The sequence below is a fragment of the Notamacropus eugenii genome, chromosome 2 (assembly GCF_028372415.1).
Source record: "Notamacropus eugenii isolate mMacEug1 chromosome 2, mMacEug1.pri_v2, whole genome shotgun sequence".
Lineage (NCBI taxonomy): Eukaryota > Metazoa > Chordata > Mammalia > Diprotodontia > Macropodidae > Notamacropus > Notamacropus eugenii.
In genome coordinates this window covers 49175336-49197637 of record NC_092873.1, presented here as the reverse complement: position 1 = coordinate 49197637, position 22302 = coordinate 49175336, and the positions used below count along the sequence as shown (strand labels likewise).

The 22302-nt window shown below is 44.2% G+C and overlaps 1 protein-coding gene across 1 annotated transcript in view; it reads left to right on the top strand.

Moving 5' to 3' along the window:
• The window catches only part of LAT2 (linker for activation of T cells family member 2), a 44356-nt gene that overhangs the window by 9120 nt on the left and 12934 nt on the right, over positions 1-22302 (top strand). The window contains 5 exon segments of the mRNA XM_072640178.1: positions 11120-11226; positions 12405-12441; positions 19546-19589; positions 20196-20253; positions 21332-21369. Coding sequence (XP_072496279.1) covers positions 11120-11226; positions 12405-12441; positions 19546-19589; positions 20196-20253; positions 21332-21369 — 284 coding nt within the window.

Sequence of the window (22302 nt, the reverse complement as noted above, 5' to 3'; positions counted from 1 at the left end):
AAGCATCGCTTCCTTTTGTAATTATTTGTGCATCAGCCTTTTTGTAATAAGGTCTAGATTTAAGGGTGGCTAACATTGCCTTGTGGAAATAGCTTGGAAGACAGAAAGAAAAGACAGGGTTGGGAAAATGGGCTAAGAGAAGAAAGAGGACAGATGTAGGAAATGCACTGGAAATCTATCACCTTCCCCCTCACTCCCTCCCCATTATGTTGGCACCAGCATCACTTTAGATCTCCCTGATGGGGTCAAAGGAGATGTGTTTTCTGAGAGTTGTGTGACCCTGCAGAGCAAAACAGGGCAGTTGTGGGTGCTGCATCAGCAGATAGGAGGCTTGGGTTCAGTCTTGGTTGTACTACCAAGTTGGTGTGTAACTTTGGACAACATGTTTTTCTTTTCTGGGGTTTTGTTTCTTCCTCCAAGGAGGGGTATAAAGGAGGGAGATGGAGGCAGTAATGGAGAGAGAGAGAAAGAGAGAGAGAGAGAGAAGAGAGTGAGAAAGGAAAAGAAAGGGAGGGAGAGAGGGGAGGAGAGGAGAAGAGGGAGGAGAAGGGAGGGAAGAGGAGAGAGAGGAGAGGAAGAAAAAGGAAGAGTGAAGAGAGGAGAGAAAACGTACACAAGATGATTCAACATGGTAAATACGAAACAGCTAGGAGAGGGAACAAGGCATAGTGTTGATCAACAGATTTGGCATCAGGAAACCTGGGTTCAAATGCTGACTTTTTACCTATATAACCTTGGGCAAGTCCATAGGCCTCAGTTTCCTCCTCTGCCAAAGGACAGGCTCAGATGAGATGGCGTATGAGCTCCCTTCCAACATTAGGTCTACAATCTTGGGTTATTACAGTCTCAACAAGCTTTCCCTCCTCCTCCGCCTTGCCTTCAAAGTGCTAGAAAAATCTATTCCACCTCCCATGACATCTACTCATTATTGACCAAACAGTTATTAAGCTCCTTCTGTGGAAGACACGAAGATGAGTAAGAGGGCAGGCAGTATAACAAAAACTATTTTTTTAAAGCCTAAATTTAACTTGGAAAAAATATACAGGCTGAGTTTAGCGTTCTTTCATGAGTTACTCAGTCCTCCCAAATGTCACGCTACTTGGAAAAGACTGTGCATGCTGGAATGGCACCTTCTGACTCACTCACCTCTTGCAAGGGGACCAGGAGAAGAGAAGACAGAAAGACTTTCGATGCCCTTCTGGGGCTAAACCAGTGCTAGCTGAGGAAGAAAGGAACAGGTTTTTTCTCAGCTAGAAGGATAGGAGGCCACCTGTATATTTAAACGAAGTGGAACAGGGAAACGTTGCTTAGGTACCTACGAGGTGCCACATAGTGTACCTAGCACTAAGAATCCAAATAGAAAAGCCAGAAAGGAAGGCTCCCTTTCGCACAAAACTCTCCCTCCCTGGTGGTGCCTGCATTCTCACCATTAAGGCCTATTCCTCTGGGTTGACAGGATCTAGAAAAAAAGGAGGCTTTTTCATCTTGAAGATGATGCCTGGAATGTAAAATTGAGCTTCCCTCAAGATGTTCAAGTCAAAATCTCAGATGAACACTCAGTGTACAGAAAGAAGAAACAAGAACTTAAAAAATGCCCCTACTATGTGCCAGGCTCTGTGTGCACAAAATACTTTGTGAATATTATCTCATTTGGTCCTCAAAACAACCCTGGGAAGCAGGTGCTAATATCCCATTTTACAGTTGAGGAAAGCAAGGTAGACAGAAGTCAAGTGACTTGCCCAGAGTCACACAGCTATTAAGTGTCTGAGTTCAGATTTGAACTCAGCTCTTTCTGCTCTGTTTACTGTGTCACCAGCTGCTTCTGACTGGTAAATGTACAGCCTTGCCCTGGTCTATCAGTCCTCTATAATAGAATCATAAGGTTTAGACCTGAAAGGATCCTTAAGGACCATCAAGTTCAATCCTTTTATTTTACAGAAAAATAAACTGAGGCCCAGGAAGGGGAGGTTCTTTGATCAAGGCCACATAGTTAGTGATGTATTGAAAAACTCACTCCATTTGGAGTTAGAGCCTGAATTTGAAGCCCCAGCTCTACTGCTTCCTGGGTTGGTTCCCCTTGGGCAGTATGAGTCCCTAACTATCCTGTCTTTGAAGCCTTGGTGCTAGATCCAAACCTGGAAGGTGTGTTGGGTTGTTCTTGGCCCCATCTCCTCAGTCATGAGTCATTGTAGAGTGGTTGCTTGTCTTCTCATTTCTACTAGAGAGCTCAGCAGATCAGTAAATAGACCTCTGGTCTTGGGGTCAACAAGACTTGAGTTCAAATTCAACCTCAGGTACTTCCTAACTGTGTGAGCCTGGACAAGTCACTTTGGCCCTATTTGCCTTCATTCCTTCAGCTGTAAAGTAGGATCATAACCCACCTATCTCCCAGGGTTATTGTGAAGATAAAGCTCTTAGCACAGTATCTGGCACACAGCAGGTGTTTAATAAGTACTTATTCCCTTCCCTCCTTCAGTAACAAACCTTCTCGATAGTCAGTCATCTCCAGAGCTGGGTTTTCCTTTTGTCAGTTGTTCTCCTTTTTGGAGAATGAAATGATCATTTAAGGGAAATCACAAATTTATCAACTGCTCTGCCAGCAGGTGCCCAGAGAGTTTAAACCACCCCTATTGCTACAAGATCCTGCTCTACTAGGTTTATGATCTGTTCACCAAATTCCTCATCTAATATCTCCTGCTCAAGTGATCTGTAGTTTCCCTTGCTAAAAAACATGGCGCCCACCAGAAAGGGCCAGGGTACAGGCTCAGATCCATGGAAATTACCCCAGTCCAGGAGATCAGGGGGTTCCTTTGGTTACCCTCAATATACAAACTGAATCAGTATCATTCTCTGGATACCAGTCTAGGTACGCAAATTTGTGAGGGATCTGATTCATCAGTGTAAAGCACTCCCAGTGTGGAAATGTGGTCTGTTAACTCAAGGTATAAAGAAGTTAGATTTCTTTCTCAGGTGTCAGAGCTGAGATGTGAGCCCGTGCCTTCCTGCCTCCTAGTTTAGCATTCTAAATGATAGACCAGGAAGCCTCCATTTTCAGTCTAGTAACCCTCTCCAAAAAGGAAGTGTGATTAGTCTTGTGTGCCCTGTCCTTGATAACACAATACTGACTTTTGACAATTGCTACTTCCTTTTCTAAGTGCTCACATCCCTTTTAAAATGTCTGGGGATTTTTTTTTCTGGAATCAATGTTACGTTTACAAGCTTATAGCCTGCAGTTTCTACTCTCTTCCCCTCTAAAAATTGGGGCACTGACCCTTCTCCAGCCATGTGGTCCTTAGTTCAGCTATCACTTAACCAGCTTTGCCTCAGTTTCCTCATCTATAAGATGAGGTGAAGAAAAAAATGGCAAATCCCTCTAGTAGCTGTATGTCTTCTGAACTTTTTTTTCTGTCTCAAGGCACTTGAATTCACTCTTTAAGTTAGAGAGTAGAAATTCCTTTCAACTCCTTTTTGCTCCCATCATATCAGTTGTGGTCTATACAAATCAGTCTGAGGGCTGTACTTTAAAAGATTGAAAGGGGCTGGGTGAGCTCGTGAACTTTGTTACAAGCAACAAAATGTCTGCCTTTCCTTGGCTTCTGATTTTGGATATGTGTGACCTTGAGTAAGTCGCTTCTGTGAAAAGATTAATGAGACCTGAGGCCCTGGCTCCCATGAAGTTATGTGGTATGTGGACAAGAAAGGCTTCAAGCAAATTAAATGGGTGATTGTTTTGGTTTGGTTTACGTTGGCCTCATCCACCCGACCCATGAATTGCCCTCCAAAGGGAGGTATCCACCACTAACTCTGCTCCCAGTCAGAGGAGATTTTATCAATCATCTGGTGTCCACCCATTTTAAGATGGCCCAGATTGTATCCCCTTTTCCAAATTGTTTAGAGGAGGTTAGGCTGTAGCTGGAGGTTCCTTGGGTTGTGATGGGGAAAGAGAAAGGAGATCCTTTGACTCTCCTGGAAAAGTGATTCTTGGGCTCACTAGAATCCCAACTGAAGGCACCCTGAGACAAGATAAGCAACCAGTAAAAAGCTTATGTGAGAAGCTTTCTCTGTATCTTGAAGTGACTGAAGCTAGCCTCCAGGTGGGGTGGAGTTGCGGGGAGTCAAGATACAAGACAAAAACACCTAGGGAAGTATCTTTTAAACAGTCAAATTTCCTGACCTTAAAGGAGTTTGGGAGTGGGAGGTGGGAGGTGGGAGGTAATTTTGAAATGCTGGATCATTAACATGGGAGGCAGAAGGAATTCAAGTTAGGGAGCAAGGGGTTCTGGGTTCCAATTCCGGCTCTGTCCCCTAGCACTTGTATGTCCTGGGTCACTTCCCTCTTCCATAAATTTTAAGGAGAAGTTTGGATTTGTCCTGGGACTGTTTCTCTTATCCTAGGTGGGCCTCTTTGGCAGCAGTCTGGTGAAGTTATAGTCTCCTTCTCAGAATAAGGATCTTAAATCCATAAAACACATGGCGTTACAAAGGAAGTCAATTATACTGAGTTATTCAAGTTTTTAAAAACTCAACTGGAGATCAAGTTCACAGCACCCCTGAAATCTACTCCCAGATGCCTTTGGGATCCTTCAATCCCTAGCCAAGAACCACTGGATAAGATGGTGTCTGGAGGCCTTTTAGCTCTGGATTCTACAAAAGCTGCCTGAGATAAGATTACAAATGAGGAATCTGGGCAACCAGCAGGCCTTCTGGGGCAATGAGGGCCGGGGTTATCAGAAACGGAAGACTCCTGAGAGTAGAATGGGCCATAGAGGCTGGTGTAAAAAGAGAAGATCCCAAAGAGAGACTTCACGATTTTTCCTAAGGCTGCCTGACTCCCACTGCCAACCCCCAGCAGCCCCAAAGCCGGCAGTGAGGCCATTCTCCCCATGGAAGGTGTAAGGGACATGAGGGCATCGCCATGGCTTATGGCGAATGAGGGAAAGGAGGATGACTGGGCAGAAGAAACATCTAATCAGTTCAAAATCATAGAACCCAGAATGTCTGAGCTGGAAGACAACATAGAGATCACTGAATCCAATCCTTTATTTAACTAAAGGGGAAATTGGTGCCCAGAGAGGGCTCATGTCTTGTCTGGGGTCACACAGCCATTTGTTGACTGCAATAAGATGCTGCCCTGAGTCTCCTGGTTCTCATGCTTTCATTTGGTTACAGATTAAGGGACACTCAATCAACGAATCAATCAATCAACAAGCATGTATTAATCACCTACTGTGTGCCAGGCACTGTGCTAGATGCTAGATATACACAAAGAGAAGAGTGAGCTAGTTCTCTACCCTCAAAGAGCTTACACTCTACTGAAGTGTAAACACACGTATGTGTGTATACATATGTATCTATATCATACAAACATTGTGTATATATGTATACATAAATACAGAGTATATTTTATATACATGTGTGTGCTTATGTATATAGATGTGCATCTATAGAACATAAACATTGTATATATGTATGTGTATGTATATTTAAATAAATAAATATAAATGTATATTTAAATATATATTAAATTTAAATACACACACACACACACACACACACACACACACACACACACACATGACAAACAGCTAGGTGACCCAAGGACAAATCCTGCCTTAGCTGTGTGATCCAGAGCAAGTCACTGAATCTATCTCTGCCTTGTAGTTTCTTTATCAGTAAGATACAGATAATGATCATTATGAGGGTCAAATGAGATGGCATATGTACAGGGTTTTGTGAACTTTAAAAGTGTTGCTTCAGTGCTAATTATCATCATTACATATACTGTACATGCCGTTGCTGGGGGTGGAAGTGGGGTGCTGTGGGTGGAGTCAAGAGCCTCAGCAATTAGAAATACAGAAACAGGGAAGTTAGGAAGAAGGGTGGTCTTCAGGAAAAAGGGAATATTATACATTATCCTTTGGACATGCCTATGCAACATCCAGGGGAAATGTCCAGTAGTCAGTTGGGGTTGTGGGACTAGAGTCCCAGGTATAGATGGGAAATTTTTATCTGTATGAGGTCCGTGGTCATCACTGGTCTACTCTTAACGTCAACTTCACCAAAAATGACTCGGGTTCAAAATAATCCTGAAATCAATTTTTAAGGATAAATGCAGTTGAGTGTGAAGGTAGGCCAAGGAAGGACAGACCCTGAGACTCAGCTAGGATCTTCCCTCAGGGAGAGAGGGAGAGAAATCATTGGAATGCTGCATGTGAGCTTCTGGAGGACAAGGATTCTTTCTCTTCTTTACTCCTTGGAATCTCAATGCCTGTCACAGATCATATCACACAGTAGGTGACTAATAAATGTTGAATCAAACTGAATCACACAAAATGAGAAGTGAAAAATAAGAATTGGAGATTGGTTCAACAGGAAGTGCTGCTTCCTTCATATCATACCTACCAGGTGGTCAAGTAGAGTCTTGGGCCTGCTCTAATGAGAAAAGAATCATTTATAAGTAGTAGATGGGGCTTGTGTGTGCAGGTAAATGGTGCTACAGCAGCTTTTTAGAGGCAGGTTATCTTTTTTTTTTTTTAAGTAAGGCAAATAATCCCCCTGCAATCTCGTTAACCTATTTAATTAGCAATTGTTAATCAATCAGCCAATTAAAGGGTTTACATGTCAGTTCTGCCTGCTATAATGATCACAAATGTCAAATTGATAAGGTCTGAATCAGGAAGGTTTTACTGTGTTTTTATGGTGCCCTCTCTAAAAGCATAGAACTTGACTCTATAACTAAGCAGCTTTGCTCCATGGAATAAGTCATCTTCCTTCTCTAAGATTCCACCTCTGTAAAATAAAGAGAGTGGCCCCTTTCCAGTTCCAAAATCCTAATCATGCCATGAATGTAAATAGCTAGGGCCCCGATGTATGATGTAGGGGGATGGAGGTACAGGAATTATCATTTGTCTTGACTCCTTCCCACTTCCATTACTGCTTTTCTCTCTCCCACTACCCAGTCACCCAGGGTCCTCCTGCTGCCCTCTTTGACCTTCCCCTTAGAGTATTCCCAAATCACTCCCCACATTCCATCCCCTCAGTGTGGTTGATGTAAATTAGAAAGTTCACTAAAGTGTGAATGACTGATAAGTGAAGGATATTGAGAAGGCAGAACCTAGCAGGACTTAGATATATTTTCAAGAATTTTTAAAAATCCAAAATGTGACTTTTGAATATTATTTTATTTTTTTCAGTGAATGAAAATTGATTTTTTTTCTTCCTCCCACTTCTCCTCCAGTGGAAAAAGAAGAAAAGCCTCTGTATCAAATATGCCGTTGAGTCAAGCCAAACAAACCCACCTCATGAGCTATGTCCAAAAAGGGTTTGCCATTTTCTGTGCCCACTGGAGTCCATCCCCTCTCTGGGGTGGGCAGCAAGCTGCTGCGTTAAGGTGCTAGATCTTAAAAGAGCAATTTTTACTTGTCCAAATCATTTGCTGATTTGGTAGAATATGAGGAGGGATTTCTGAGTGTTTCCCTGAGCCTTCTCTGTTCCCTTTGCTCACCTTAGACAAGCCTTCTTTACCCTCTCACCCATAATGTGCTCAAAGAATACATTTCTTGATCATCTGCTTGTGAAAAGTAGATAAATCTTTCCATACTCCTTAATCAGGCATTCAAAGCTCCTCACAAATTGACCCAACCTATCTTTCTAGCCTCATTTATCATCACTAGAGTGAAATGGAGGAGCCTATCCCATTTTTGATACTTACTTCCTGCGTGATGTTGAGCAAGTCTATCCATCTCCCTAGGCCTCCGTTTTCCCATCTGTAAAATGAGGAAGTTCGACTGGACAGCCCCTGAGGTGCCCCCCTTCCATCTCTGGAGCTTTTTACATGCCTCCCCCCTTCCCTACATCAGCACTCCAAGTCAAACCCACCGCTTACTGAAAACATCCTACACTTTACAACCTGGGCTCTTCCTAATGCTTCTCTCCAATCCTAGAATGCTCCCAGCCCCATCTCTGCCCATGGGAATCCTAACTATGTTTCAAGACCCTGCTTAGATGCTCACATAGCTTGGAGAGGTTTTTCAGTTCCATTCAACCCAGTAGATAATGTACTAAATCCCTGAACTTAGGGGGAGGTGCCACATGGAGTGAAAACTTAATCCTTGCCTTCAAGCATCTTCCAGTCCAGTAAAGGGATCTCTCTCTCTCTCTCTCTCTCTCTCTCTCTCTCTGTCTCTCTGTCTCTGTCTCTCTGTCTCTCTGTCTCTGTCTCTCTGTCTCTCTGTCTCTGTCTCTGTCTCTGTCTCTGTCTCTCTCTCTCTCTCCCTCCCTCTCTCTTTTTCCCTCTTTGTCTCTGTCTCTCTCTCTCACACACACACACACATACACGCAAATTAACTATAATACAAAATAATACATGGAAGAGGCAGAAAAGTGAATTCTGATTGTTGGGAATATCTCTTTCTACCTGTAAGAAGGAGTTGTTCTTACTGGGGGTTATCATGGAAAGCTGCCTGGAGGAGGTAGCATCTGAATTGGGGTTTAAAGGATGAATGAGAATTCACCATACCAAAGGGTTGTAGTATGTCGCGGCATTGAGGCACAGGTGATATTAAACCCAAAGGCTAAAGGGAAGAAAGTATGGGATGTGGCCAGGAGATGGTGAGAAGTCTAGTCTGGCTGGAGCATAGAGTGCATGGGAGAGAACTGTATGAAAAGAGCAATGATAGGTGGCAAGAGGCTTTGACTGCAGACTGGAGTTTGACCTGGACTTAGGAGACATGAAAACTCCCCTGAGAGGTTTTGAAGGAAAGGGCAATGGATAGGAAACTGACTGGCAAGAGATCAGATCAGAGGCAGGGAGAGAGCCAAGGGCCACCAACCCACCATGTAATCCTCTTACATATTATACATGCCTATATATTAATTTATGTACATGTTGTCGCTCCTGTTAGAATGTAAATGTTCTGAGGGTAAGAACTATTTCATTTTTCTTTGTATATAAAAGGTTTCTGCAGGAGTCTGGGGGTGGGGTGGGGAGGTGTAATAAAGGTCATCAGCAAAGAGGTGGAGAGGGAATACAGAAGGGAAGATGGGACAGTGGAGGTTGTAGACTCATTTACACTTGTCAGCTGAGGATTTGTGAGAAGAGGGAGGGGGAAGAGCCAGAGAGAATCTCATGGTTTTGAACATGAGAGACAAATCAGTAAGTCAGTCAATTAATAAGCATTTATTAAGCCTGGCACTATGATAGATGCTGAAGATATAAAAATGAAACACTTTCTGCTCTCAGAGAGCTTAAATTCTAACAGAGACAACAGTGCATATGTAAACAATATATAGGCTTATATAATATATAATAGAAATGCATGGGGGAAATGTTGGAGATGGGGAAGGCACTAACAAAAGGCTTCCTGGAGAAAGTGCTGTGGGAGCATGGCTTCAAAGGAAACAAAAGTCTCTAAGAAGTGGACATGATGAGGAAGTGCACAGAGGAAGGCCAATGCAAAGACTTGGAGGTGGGAAATGGAACCACAAGAAAGCTAGTTTGGCTAGGCTACAAGAGAAGGGGAGTAATACGATAAAAGGGAACAACAACAGAGAAGGCAGAAAAAGGGGCAAGTTTGGGGAAGAAAAGTGGTAAAACTGGTTTGGGATGTAATATATGAGTATACAATAGTTAGCTAGGCAGAGATATCCTGTGATCATTTGACATTTATTGTCAATTAATCAGTAAACATTGACTAAGCACCTACTGTGTGCCAGGCACTGAGCTAAGAGATTAAGATACAAAGAAAGGCAAAAGACAGTTCCTGCCCTCAAGGAGCTTACAATCTAATAGGGAAGACAACATGCAAACAGCTATGTACAAACTAGCTATCGACAGGAGAAATTGGAGATAATTAGCAGGGGGGAGACGTTAGCATGAAGTACGGATCAGGAAAGACTTCTTGTGGAAGGTGAGATCTTAGCTGATACTTGAAGGAAGCCGGGAAGTAAAGATGAGGAAGGAGAGACTTCCAGGGATGGAGGGCAGCCAAAGAAAATGTAGAGTCGAGAGATGGAGGGTCTTGTCTGAGAACCAACCAGGAGGCCAGTGTCTAGATTGAAAAGTATGAGTGGGATATAAGATGCAAGATGACTGGAAAAGCATGATTTTTATATTTGATCCTAAAAGTGATAGGAAGCCACTGGAATTTATTGAGTGTGTGACATGTTTGGACCTGCGATTTGGTAGGATTAGTTTGGCAGCTGAGTGGAGAATGGACTGGAATAAGGGGAGACTTGAGACAGGCAGACCCATCCACACACACACACACCAGCAGCAGCTATTGCAGTAATCTAGGCATGAGGAGATAAGAGCCTGGACCAGGATGGGGGCAGTGTCAGAGGAGAGAAGGGAGCATATTGGAGAAATGCTACAGAAGTGAAATAGACAAAAGATGCTAGAGAGGTGAAATGGACCAGAGATACTACACAGGTGAAATGGATGAGATGCTGCAGAGGTGAAATTGACAAGTGATGGTGTAGAGGTGAAACTGACAAGAGGTCTGCCAGAGGTGAAATGGACAAGAGATGCTACAGAGGTGAAATTGACAGGCCTTGGCAATAAATTGGATACAGGAGGGTGAGAGATAGTGAGGAATCCAGGTTGACAACCTATGTTGGGAGCCTAAGGAACTGTGAAGTTGGTAGTACCCTTGAATGTAATAGGGAAATTAGGAAGGAAGAGGGTTTTGAGAAGAAAGATAATGAGTTCAGGGTATGTTGAGTTCAAGATATCTATGGGACATCCAGTTACAGATGGCTATCAAATAAAAGGCAGTTGAAGATTCAACAACAAGGTCAGCAGAGAGGTTTACAATGATCCTCATAACAATAGGTGCTCTTATTATCCTCATTTTATAATTAAACAGAGGTACAGAGAAGTTAAATGATTTGACCTGGGTCAGCTAGTAATGGTCTAAGGCAGGATTTGAACCCAGGTCTCCATTACTCCAGAGAGACAGCTGTCTACCTACACCATGCTGCCATTTAATTATTGAGATCCCACGTAGGAGAAGCCTTCCTAGAGAAGTGGGAGCCTTGGAGGCCTGCCCAGCCCCAGGAATGGAGCAGGGGAGCTCCTTCCCCTCCTCAGGTCACTGAGCTTTCTGGACTTATATTACAGGCAGAAGATTCCCAGAGACATGGACCATGCTGAGTTGCTTGGGGCCGGAGCCACCCTTCTGCTACTCGGGGCTGTAGCAGGCATGTGCGTGTGGTGCCCCCGCCTAGGTAAGGTATTCAAGTCCCCCAGGCTCCCCTCACTCAGGTTCTATCTCTATATCCCTGCCCTTTGGCCCCTGAACAAATCTGCTCTGCTACTGTGTCCTCAAAGGAAATGAATGAGTCTCTCCATTTCTCCCTAGTCCCCTAGTCCTCCCCAGTGGAGCATTGGGCTTCTGCAGGGAGGAGGAGGGGAAGAGCTGGAGGTCTTTTGGCCCAGGAATAATAATTACAATAATTATAGTTATTATATGTATAATATATATTATACATACAGTTATATATAATATATGTAATAATATATCAATATATTATATAGTTATTCTATATTATATTATATATATATAAAATCTCATTAGATCTTCATAATCCTGGGAGGTAGAAGCTGTCATTATCCCCATTTTACAGATGAGGAAACTGAGGCAAACAGAGGCTAAATGACTTGCCCAGGGTCACACAGCTACTAAATATTTGAGGCTGGAATTGAACTCAGGTTTTCCTGACTCCACCCCAGCACTCTATCCACTGCACTCCAAAAGTGCCTCTAAGACCCCTTCCAGCTCAAAGGCTAGACTTTTCTTCAAACAGAGTCTGAATGACCACATGGTATATTATGGTGGGGATTCCTTTTGGGGCATGAATTGAATTGAGTGGCTGCTGAGATCCCTCCCAACTCTCAAATTCTGGGATCTTTAATCCTCCTCACTATCCTCTCTGGGCCTCAGCTTTCTCTCCTATAGAATGACAGGGTGAGCCAGTAAAGCAATTATTAAGAGCTTCCTGAGACTGACCATCCTTTCCAAAGAATGGAAAGTAGGAAGGGACCTTAGAGGGCACCCAATCCAACACCTTCATTTAGCAAAGTAGGAAACTGAGGTCCAGAGAAATGAAAGAACCTGTAATAAGTTTCTAACTCAGATTTTGAACCCAGGTCCCTTGATTCTAAATTCTCTCCACTCAGTACCTTTAGGATACACACTTTGAGGACCATCTTTCTACCTCACATGTCCCATCTGGATGCCTCTTTGACCAATGTCCTACCCTGGAGCCTGGCCCTGGGACCTCAGGGTTGAGGCCTCTCTCCATGAGCCTGCTCATTTGAAGCAGTTCCCCTGGGCCAGGCCTCCCTTTTCCACCAGACCCCGGAGGCGTCTTCTCATCTCCTAATGTGCAATTTGTTCTTCCAGGTACAAGAAGGTCCAAGCAGATCTTTTATGAGCAGAGGTATCTGTAAGTCCACTTCCCGCTTGCTAACCCTATTCTACGCTCCTGCTGGGACCGTGTCATGACACATGCTTTCAACTCACACATCCTTTCCCTGCGGGTTTCTGTGTGTATAAGTAACTATATATTTTTCATGTATTGTATCCTCATTCTACCACTTACAGACTGGGTGACCGTGAATGAGTCACTTAATAACTAATATCTCAATAGCATCTTATGGTTTGCTATATAAGTAATACATAGATGTGTATAAGTGTGTGTGTGTGTGTGTGTCTGTGTGTGTGATTCTCACAAAAAGTAGGTACTATTATTTACCCCCATTTTCTTGGTATTGTTTTGTGGTCATTTTAGCCATGTTTGCTTCTTCATGAGCCCATTTGGAGTTTTCTTTGCAGAGATACGTTATTTGACAGATGAGGAAACTGAGACAAATGGGGTGAAGTGACTTGCCCAGGGTCACACAGCTAGTAAACATCTGAGGCCAGCTTTGAACTCAGGAAGAGGAGCCTTCCTGACTCCAGGTCTGGTGCTCTATCCACTGCACCTCATGGCTACACTATCCCCATTTTACAAGTGAGGAAACTAAGGATCAGAGGAGATGGAATGACTTGCCCAGGGCCTCATAGCTAGTAAGTGTCTAAGACAGCAGTCAAACTCAGATCTTTTTGACTCTAAGTCCAGAGTTCTAACCACTATGAAACCCTGCTTCTCGACTCTTCCCTAACTTCTCTGGGCCTCAGTTTCCTCATCTGTCAAATGAGAGGGTTAAATGTAATTGACCTCTGAAATCCCTTCCCACTCCACTGCATGTTTGTATTTATCTAGACCCACCGTGCATCTGTATGCATTGTGGGCATGTCTACACTAATATTCTTAAGACACCTGGGAGGTATTGCCCTACTGCTTCTCTCATCCTCTGTTGGTCCAGGTCTCCTCTTCTGACTGAAGAAAGATACTTCTAGACTTAATCTTGAGCATCCTAGACCAGTGACCCCCACACACCACACCCCTCCCCATCTCACTGACTCAGCAGAGCCTTTCACATATGGTGCCACCATCTTTAGCACCCGTTCCAAGCCCCAAAGCCTGCAGCCAGCATCATCAGTGAACCACAAACCTGAACAAGCAGCAGGCCATAGGGTCACAGGAGCTGAGACAGACCTCCAAGACCCTATCATCTTCCAGACAGGGAAACTGAGGCATATGGGGGTAAAGAGATTTGCCCAGGTTCACAAGTTAGGATCATAGTGCTGGTACTGGAAGGGAACTTAGAAGCCATCGAATCCAATATCCTCATTTTACAGATGGGGAAGCTAAGATGCAGAGAAACTGAACCACTTGCTTATTTTCATACAGCTGGGATCATGGAGTTGAAAAGGTCTTAGGGTCATAGGTTTAGAATCCCAGAGCTGTAAGACACCTCAAAGGACATCTAGCACAACCTTCCTTCTTTTACAGAAGAGGAAACTTACTCAGAGAGGTCCAGTAAATTATTCAAGGTCACACATGGAGTAAGCAACAGAGTAAGGATTTGAACCCAGATCCAGGTCAGGGTGAATCTTCCCTCCCTGAGATGCCACTTCTTTCCCAGAAAGGAAATCCATTGAAGATGGGCTGTGATGCTTCTGCTACAATTATCAATCAATCAGTAAGCATTCATTAAGTACCTATTATGCTAGGCACTGATTTAGGTGCTGAAACACAAAGAAAATGAGTTCCCACCCTCAAAGAGTTTATATTCTAATAATGATATTAATAATAATAGCATGCTGGGTCTGGGCTAGTGGCAGTGGCCACTCTGGGCTTTGGGTGACAGAATGTACAAATCTGTGAAAGCTCAGACCCCAGGCAAGCATATTGATTCAGAAGGCCTTCAGGCTTCCTGCAACATCCAAGGGGCCCCATCCTCAGAACTTATTGTGCATTTGACCCTAAGGCAGGGATGAGGGGTCAAGGGGGGTCTATTGAGGTGGTGAGAGTCTTCCTTACAACATTAGTTCATTCTTTCCCCTCAGCCCATCCAGGAGCTCATTCCCCTCCACAATCTACCTAAGTAAATTTACCTTGAACTAATAATAGCTCAAATTTATATATCACTTTAAGATTTGCAAAGCACTTTACAGATATTATCTCATGTTATCCTCATAATAACCTTGGAAGATAAGTGCTATTATTATTATTCCCATTTTACAAATGAGGAACTCGAGGCAAACAGGTTAAGTGATTCGACCAGGGATACACAGTAGTAAGAGTCTGTACCTGATTTGAACTCAGACCTTCCTGTCTCCAGGTCTAGTACTTTATCCACTGTGTCTACCATATGCTTACTATTTTGGGGTGGTCTCCTCCACTGCCTTGCAAATTAAAAGGGAACCTTTCTACTGTCCAACAATCTAATGGTCAAACCTGACCAAAGAAAGAAAGAAAGGAAGAAGGAAAGGAGGGAAGGAGAGAGGAAGAAAGAAAAACAGAGAGAAAAGAGAAAAAGGAGAGAGAAAGAAAAAGGGAGGGAGGAAGGGAAGAAAAGAGAAAAGAAAGAATGAAGAAAGATAAATGAAAGTATTTATTAAGCTTTTCTAAATTAAGACATAGATGTTGAATCCTGTCAAATGAGATACTGCTTTGCAAAAGTTAAATCACTGTATAAATTCTACCCCTCATCATCATCATTCTTCCAACACAGGAGCCCTTGAGCAGACCACTACTGACATCCAAAGAACCTCTTCAAGTCTGGCTGTACATTCACAACCTCTGACCTAGCTGGCCACCATTAAAGGAAGGATAGGGTTTTAGAGCTCTTTTTTCTTTTTCTTCCTTTCTTCCTTCCTTTCTTTTCTTTTGTTTTCCCTTCTTTCCCATCATTCCAATTGTCAGCCCTGTGGCCTTCTAGCCAGAACTCTCTGCCTCCATACCAAAAGACCCTGTGTTCCACTGGTCACTGCTCTCTGCTCAGAAGGCCCTCAGTAACAAATACTTGACTCCCTGGGGTGTTGCAGATGGTGCCTAGTCCCCTGAGACGGCTGTGGACCCAAGGAGTATATTGAGACTTCAAACTCCCCAGGTCAGAGTTAGTCCATTCCTGCCATCATGGTCATGCACACACAAGCCTTGTCCCTGACAATCAGGATGGCTCCCTAGAAGGAAGGGATGGGTTACAGAATCACAGAGCTAGAAATGATTTCAGAGACTACCCAGTCCAGCTTATGCCTGTCTAAGAATTCTCTCTTGTTATGTGCTTGTCACTGCCAGCACTGTGTGGGAGAGGTAGGCTTGGAATGCAAATTCCAAGCATCTTTTCTTGGTGTCTGCACACTCCACAGAGTGCCATACTCTGCCCTAGTCTGATCACACTTTTAGGAGCATAGATCTGGAGACAGAAGGAACCTCAGTAGCCATCTAGTCCAAGCTTCTCATCTTACAAAAAAGGAAACTGAGGCTAAGGGAGTAGTGACTTGCCCAAGGTCATACAGACAGTAAATATCTGAGACTGGTCTTATAAACATTCAATAAATGTTTATTGAATTAATAAGAGGGGGTAGAGATCAGAGGTCTAAATATGGAATCATAGAGTTGTGTAGTCTAATCCCTCTATTTTACAAATGGGAAAACTGAGGCTTTAGGGGTGACTTGCCCAATCCATTGACTCCCATCAGTGATCTTTCTGCTGGTGTCTCTGAAGCCACTGAACCTGCACCTGGGCTCATAATTGCTTCCCTGGATCTTATCCCCAACCCCTCAACTGGTACCATCAGTCAAATTTCTTGGTAATTCCTTTGTTGTTTTCCTGGGCTCTTAGTACTTCTCCTGAGTTCCCCACCATCTTTGTAAAGGGAGGCTCAGATCTGAGCTCGTAGTTCCTTGACCTGCCCTCCTGTCCCATCAGGGCAAGACCTCCTGAACTATGACATTCAGGGCCAACCTTTATGTTCAATAGCCAGGGCCATGGGGGTAGACTAGGTTGTCTGTGTGCTGACCCCATGACATTCCATTCCCACCACCCCCCATTTCTTTTTTTTAAGGGGGTGGGGGTGGAGGGAGGCAATTGAGATTAAGTGATTCACCCAGGGTCACACATCTAATAAACTGTCTGAGGCCAAATTTGAACTGAGGACCTCCTGACTCCAGGGCTGGTGCTCTATCCACAGCGCCATCTCATCCGGCTGCCCCTCCCTCATTTCTTTTTAACAAAATCCCTGAGATGAGCTTCTTTTGCTTGCCTGTTGCCTCTGACCAGTGTAGAAGAAAACTGCTAACTAAATTCTGGAAAATTCACTCTCTGCTCTAATGATCTGAAATCTACAGCCTGACCCCACAAAACAAACAAAAAAAAACCCTGAAACCAAAAACAAAACCCAACTGTGTTCATAAACACCATCTAACAGTAAAAGATTAAATTGAAACCCTAATGCAGCCTAGGAGACTACAGGGAAATGAAGTTTGGAATGCTGATATGGAAACCAGGGAATCTGAGTTTGAATTCTGCTTCCGCCACTTACTACCTGTGTGATCTTGAGCCATCATTAAACCTCTCTGGATCTCACTTTCCCCATCTGGAAAATGGGAGGGTTGGACTGGATCGGGGGCTTTGAAGCCCTTTTGTGCCATGGACCCCCTCTGGCAGTGTTTACTGAAACACAGTTAGCAATAAAAAAAAAAAATGTTCACAGAGCTCAGGTTAAGAACCCTGGACCAGGAGACCTCTCACGTCCTTTCTGGTGTGAGATCTCTGACCCTCTGGGCCTAAGACACAGCAGTAAGGGAAATAACAAATCCCATCGGATCCACTGTCCATCCAGTGACCGTCCTCACATGCGCAAGTCTGTATGACTGTGTGTGTGAGCCTCGAACTGCTTTGGGAGGCAGTGTCCGTGCACATCTGGCCGCCCTCCCTCGCCCTCTCTCATTTCCTTCTGCAACTGAAAAACCACAATTAGATGTCAAGATAAAGGAAGCCCCACCCCCACCCCAGATGAGGTCTGCAGATGCTTGGCTGGCCTGGTTCTAAGAATCCCCATGGAAAGAAGAAGCAGAGAATGTTCTGGGAGGTGGGCAGAGAGCTGATGCAGAAGAGAGAGGAACAGAGAACTGGAAAGGAGAGAGGAGAGAGGAATGAGGAAATAGAGGAGAGGAGCGGAGCAGGGCTTGGCATAGGGAACTCCCAGGTGGGGAAACTCCCTCTACCAATGCAGGTTCTGCAACTTAGAGTCTTAGCCATCTAAAGCATTGAGAGGCAAAGTGATTTGCTCAGACACACAGTCGCTATGTTTGAGGTTGGACTTGAATCCAGGTCTTCCTGGAGCTAAGGATGGCTCTCTATCCATACTACATATCTAGATGTAGGTATATGTGATATAGATATGGGTGGCATAGTTATAGCTAAAAGGGAAAAGGAGAATGGGGACAGAAAGAAGGAGGGAGAGGAGAAGAGGGGAGGGGAGGAGGGGAAGGGCAGGAAGAAGAGGAGTGAGAGGGGAGAAGAAACCGATAGGGAGAGAAGGAGAGGAAAAAATTAATTAATACTGACATTCTGGACCACTAGGAAAAAGTGAGAATCTCAATGCCTCAGAATGATGATTACTGTCAGGAGATGATGTGCCTTCCTCTGTCTGTTCAAAGACAGGGGGCACTTGGTAAAGGAACATTTGGAATCTGGACAGTCATTTCCTGTCTTGTGGGTGGTTTGGACCCAAGCAGTGACTCACTCTAATCCTTTCCTGGTTGTCTGGATCTTCAGTTCTGGTACTTTTTGTTGTATCAGAAAAAACCCTGAGGTGCCCTTAGATATAACAAGTAAAATGTAAGACCATGATACAAGCAGTGAAATCTGTGGGCTGCTGCTGATATAAGGAAATGGCAGTCCACTTATCACGGAAAGGTCCAGATACATATCACTAATCTGGAATAACTAGTGGGGGTGATGAGGTCAGATTCAGTAATAATTATTAAATCAGAGGATATTTATAAGGAAGTGCTAGGTAGGTTCTAGAGATGCAGGAATGTGCAACATTCACTGCTGATAAAATGGCAAATTTCTAGAATCTTTTTGGAAAGCATTCTGGAGTTAAACAGGGAAAATGACAAAAAGTCTGCATTCTGACCATTCATTCCATTACTGGAAATACCATCTAAAGTCGTTTAAAAGGCAAATGAGCAAAGGAAGTTAGCTACCTGCCCAGAGATTCCCATGGGGCATTGGGCGTGACTCTAAAAGTTGGGGAAATGACCTAGGTGGCCAACACTGGGGGTGCTTAAATAAATGGAGATATGTGACTGTAATGGAATACTCGAATGCCATTAAGACTGCCAAGTATGAGGAAGCTAAGAAAATTAAGAAAGACTTTTGTTCATTAATAAATTACCTTTAATTAATGTAAATTGAGAAAAGCAGAATCACAACTAGGGAACTCAGAAACATCCATCCATATAATAGGAAAAGTGCTCGGAAATGAGTGGACAAAGAACCCTGATGGAGATGTGGGGGTGGGGTGGGGCACTGAAAAGTTGTATATTTGATGCAGTCAATCACAAGGCTTTTGTTGAGCTCCTTCTGTGTGCCAGCCATCTGTGCTGGGGATTCAGAAGCGGAAGTGAAACAATCTATGCCTCCAAGAAGCTTATGTGTTTCCTTCTTTATTTATTCCCCCTTCTATCCTTTTTCCACTTACCCCTCCTCCTTGTTCATCCCTCCAATCCATCCCTCTTTTCTGTCTCTGCTCTCTGTCCTTCCTGTCCATCCATCCATCTATCCATCCATCATCCATCCATCATCCATCCATCCGTCCATCCATCCATCCATCCATCCATTCCTTCATCCATTCCTCTTTCTTCCCTATCCTTCCTCTCCCATCCCCCTCTTTCCTTCTTTTCCATCCATCTCCCCTCTCTGTCTCTCATATCTGACCTTCCTCTCCATTTATCTGTTCTTTCTCTTCTTTCTCTCTTTATTCTCTGTCCTTTCTCTCCATCAGTTACTCCTCTGCTCCCAGTCCCTCTTCCCAGATCTTTCCCTCCCTCTAACTCTTGACTTTATCCCTGTTTCTGGCCTCATCCTCCCCTGCCCTTCCCTTCATCCCTGCTCATCAAATTCTCCCATGTGTTTATCAGGGATGAAGGACGACAAAGTTTTGCCGTTGCCCGAACTTTTTCCAGTAAGTACACAGAGGAAGGAGCCTGGCTGATTGCAGGAGGTTGGAGGTGGGAGGTGGCTCAAGGTGTTGGGTTGAGGGGTAAGGGGGAGGGGAACGGTGGTTAAAAGAAGGGGACAGTCAGCTTGATTGTGGGTTCTGTGACTCATCTTGTCTTGTTTGGTGAAACCACTGGGGTCACCATGGGAGGGAGAAGCTGGAGATGGCCCCATCTTTCTGGTGTGGCTTTAGTCATCCTGCTTTCCTAGGATCTGGAGAGGTGACATGGACATAGAGCCCTGGGTTTACATTTCACCTTAGATACTCCATGACTGTGATATTCTGAGGGTCATGTAAGATGGGTGTGACGATAAGATGGGTGAACTTCATAGTACAGTTGTAAGAGATTTGGTTTGGAAAAGCCAGAGCACAAATTATTATTCTGGGTGGACACCGTTGTGGTTCTCAGAGAGGGTTGGTCTGAGAATGGCAAAACTCAGCAGAACAAGGTGGCAGAATGGGCAGGGGCTCCCATCCGGTCTTCTGAGAAGGAGCTGGGCTGAGGTCAATAGCGCTGCCCCATGACTCGCTCACTAACCTCAGCCTCTCTTGTTCCACCTTTCCAAACAGTAGCAGGCATGGTCCCAGAGTCGGCTGAATATTCCACAGTTCAGTGCCCTGAGATAAGGTAGGACAGAGGGAGCCTGTGGCTTCCTGCGCCTTTAATGTCACTCTTAAAAAAATCCTGGCTTCGATGTCCGTTCCTTGGGGCCTTCCTTGGTTCCCCTGCTGGAGGGCCTCTCTCTCTTCTGCCCAGAGTCCTTGGTGAATACCCCTCCCCCTGCCTTCTACTAATTACAGTTAATGTCTAATTGTCTTCTTTGAAAGGAACATGAAATCAAAGCATCATAGACAAAGTTGGGATAGACTTCAGAGGCCATGGAGCCTAATCTGCTCACTGTACAGAGGCCCATAAAGCTTAAGTGACTTACTCAAAGTTACATAGGAATAAGTGGAAGAGGTAATATTTGAACCCAGGTCCTCTGACTCCAAATCTAAATGAGATCATGGATGTACTGAGCTTTGCATACCTTAAAGAGCTATACAAATGTCATTAGTTGTTGTCATTAATTAATTAATTAATTGCTAGTACTTTCCCTATTAGATTGGATCTTCCCCAGTCCCACCCTATCAGCACCTAGCACAGTATTTTGCATTTAGTAAAGAGCTTAGGAAATGTTTATTAACAGAATAATCAATGGTCTCCATCAATTATTAATTCCATTAATGGAGTCTGTGAATGAATGAATGAATTCAGGAACGAATGAATTGTCCTAGTACCTCTTAGATCATGCTTGACCCTGAATCATAGAGCAGGAATGACCCTCAGAGTACATCTAGCCAACCCCTTCATGTTACAGAGAAGGAAACTGAGTCTCAGAGAGGTTTAGACTTGACCAAGGTCACCCAGTTAGTAAGTAGATTTTGTTCCTCCAAGCAAAGGCATGACTCAGTGAACAGGATCACGTCTCCTCTTTCCATCACTCTGCAGGCCATGTACCTGTTAACCACTCTGTGCTGTTGCCTTTAAAAACATTCTCAGTGTTCAGAGCTGGCATTCCTGCTTTGGACCCCTCTTTCATGCCCCCTGGTGTCTATCCAGGGTCTAGCCATCAATGGGGCTTCGCTTTGTCTGCCACTCAAAGTGGCCTCTTTCACAAACCTTGGTGTTGCAGAGTGGTGAGCTGGCATGTTCTTGTTTGCAGGAAGGACAAATGGCTGTATTCCATGGCCGGTGCAGAAGGTAAGTGGGTGACTTCCCTTCCCTTCCCCAGACCTCCAATGTGCCTAAGGTCAACCCCAAAGGATGGGCAGCCCAGAGTCATTCTCAGAGAGTGGGAGACCTGGAGAGGTCAGAGGAGAAAGGAGAGCCTGGAGCCATGTTGGGGGATGAGGTGTGTGTGTCAGGAATTCAGAGCCTAGATCCCACCCAGAAGTACTCCTTAGTAAAGATGAGGTTCAGAACCTACAGGTGTGACAAATCACATAACCCATCTGGGCCTCAGTTTCCTCATCTGTGAAATGAGAAAATTGGACTAGACCAACCTTGAAGGTCGCTTTCAAATTTTCAACTCTAATCAGTGCCTGGCACATAGTAAGTGATTAATAAATTCTTATTGACTGACTGCCCTCTCCGGGCCTCAGTTTTGCCATATGTAAAATGAAAGGTTTGGATGGGATACTACTAAAGTCCCTTCCAATTCCCTGAGACTCAGTTCCTTCCTTCCTTCCTTCCTTCCTTCCTTCCTTCCTTCCTTCCTTCAGTCAGGGTTAAGTGACTTACCCAGGGTCACATAGCTAGTAAGGGTCTGAAGTCAAATTTGAACTCAAGTCCTCCTGATTCTAGGGCCAGTGCTCTATCCACTGTGCCAGCTAGCTGCCCCCCTCAGTTTCTTCATCTGTAAAATGAGAAGGTTGGCCTTAAAGGTCCTTTCCAGCTCTAAATTTTACAGTAATAACAAATGATACTAGAAGGCTAGACAGACAGGTTGACAGACAGAGACAGATAGGTAGAGCATTTATTAAGCTCCACTGCATACCAGGTGCCAGGCATCACCTTGCAGAGGTCATGGTCCTCTTTAAGAACAAAGGACAAACCCCAGCTACCACCACAAGCCAGCAGTGGTACTAAGCAAGTTTGCAGGCTGGTCCCCTGCCCTCAGAGAGCTTCTATTCA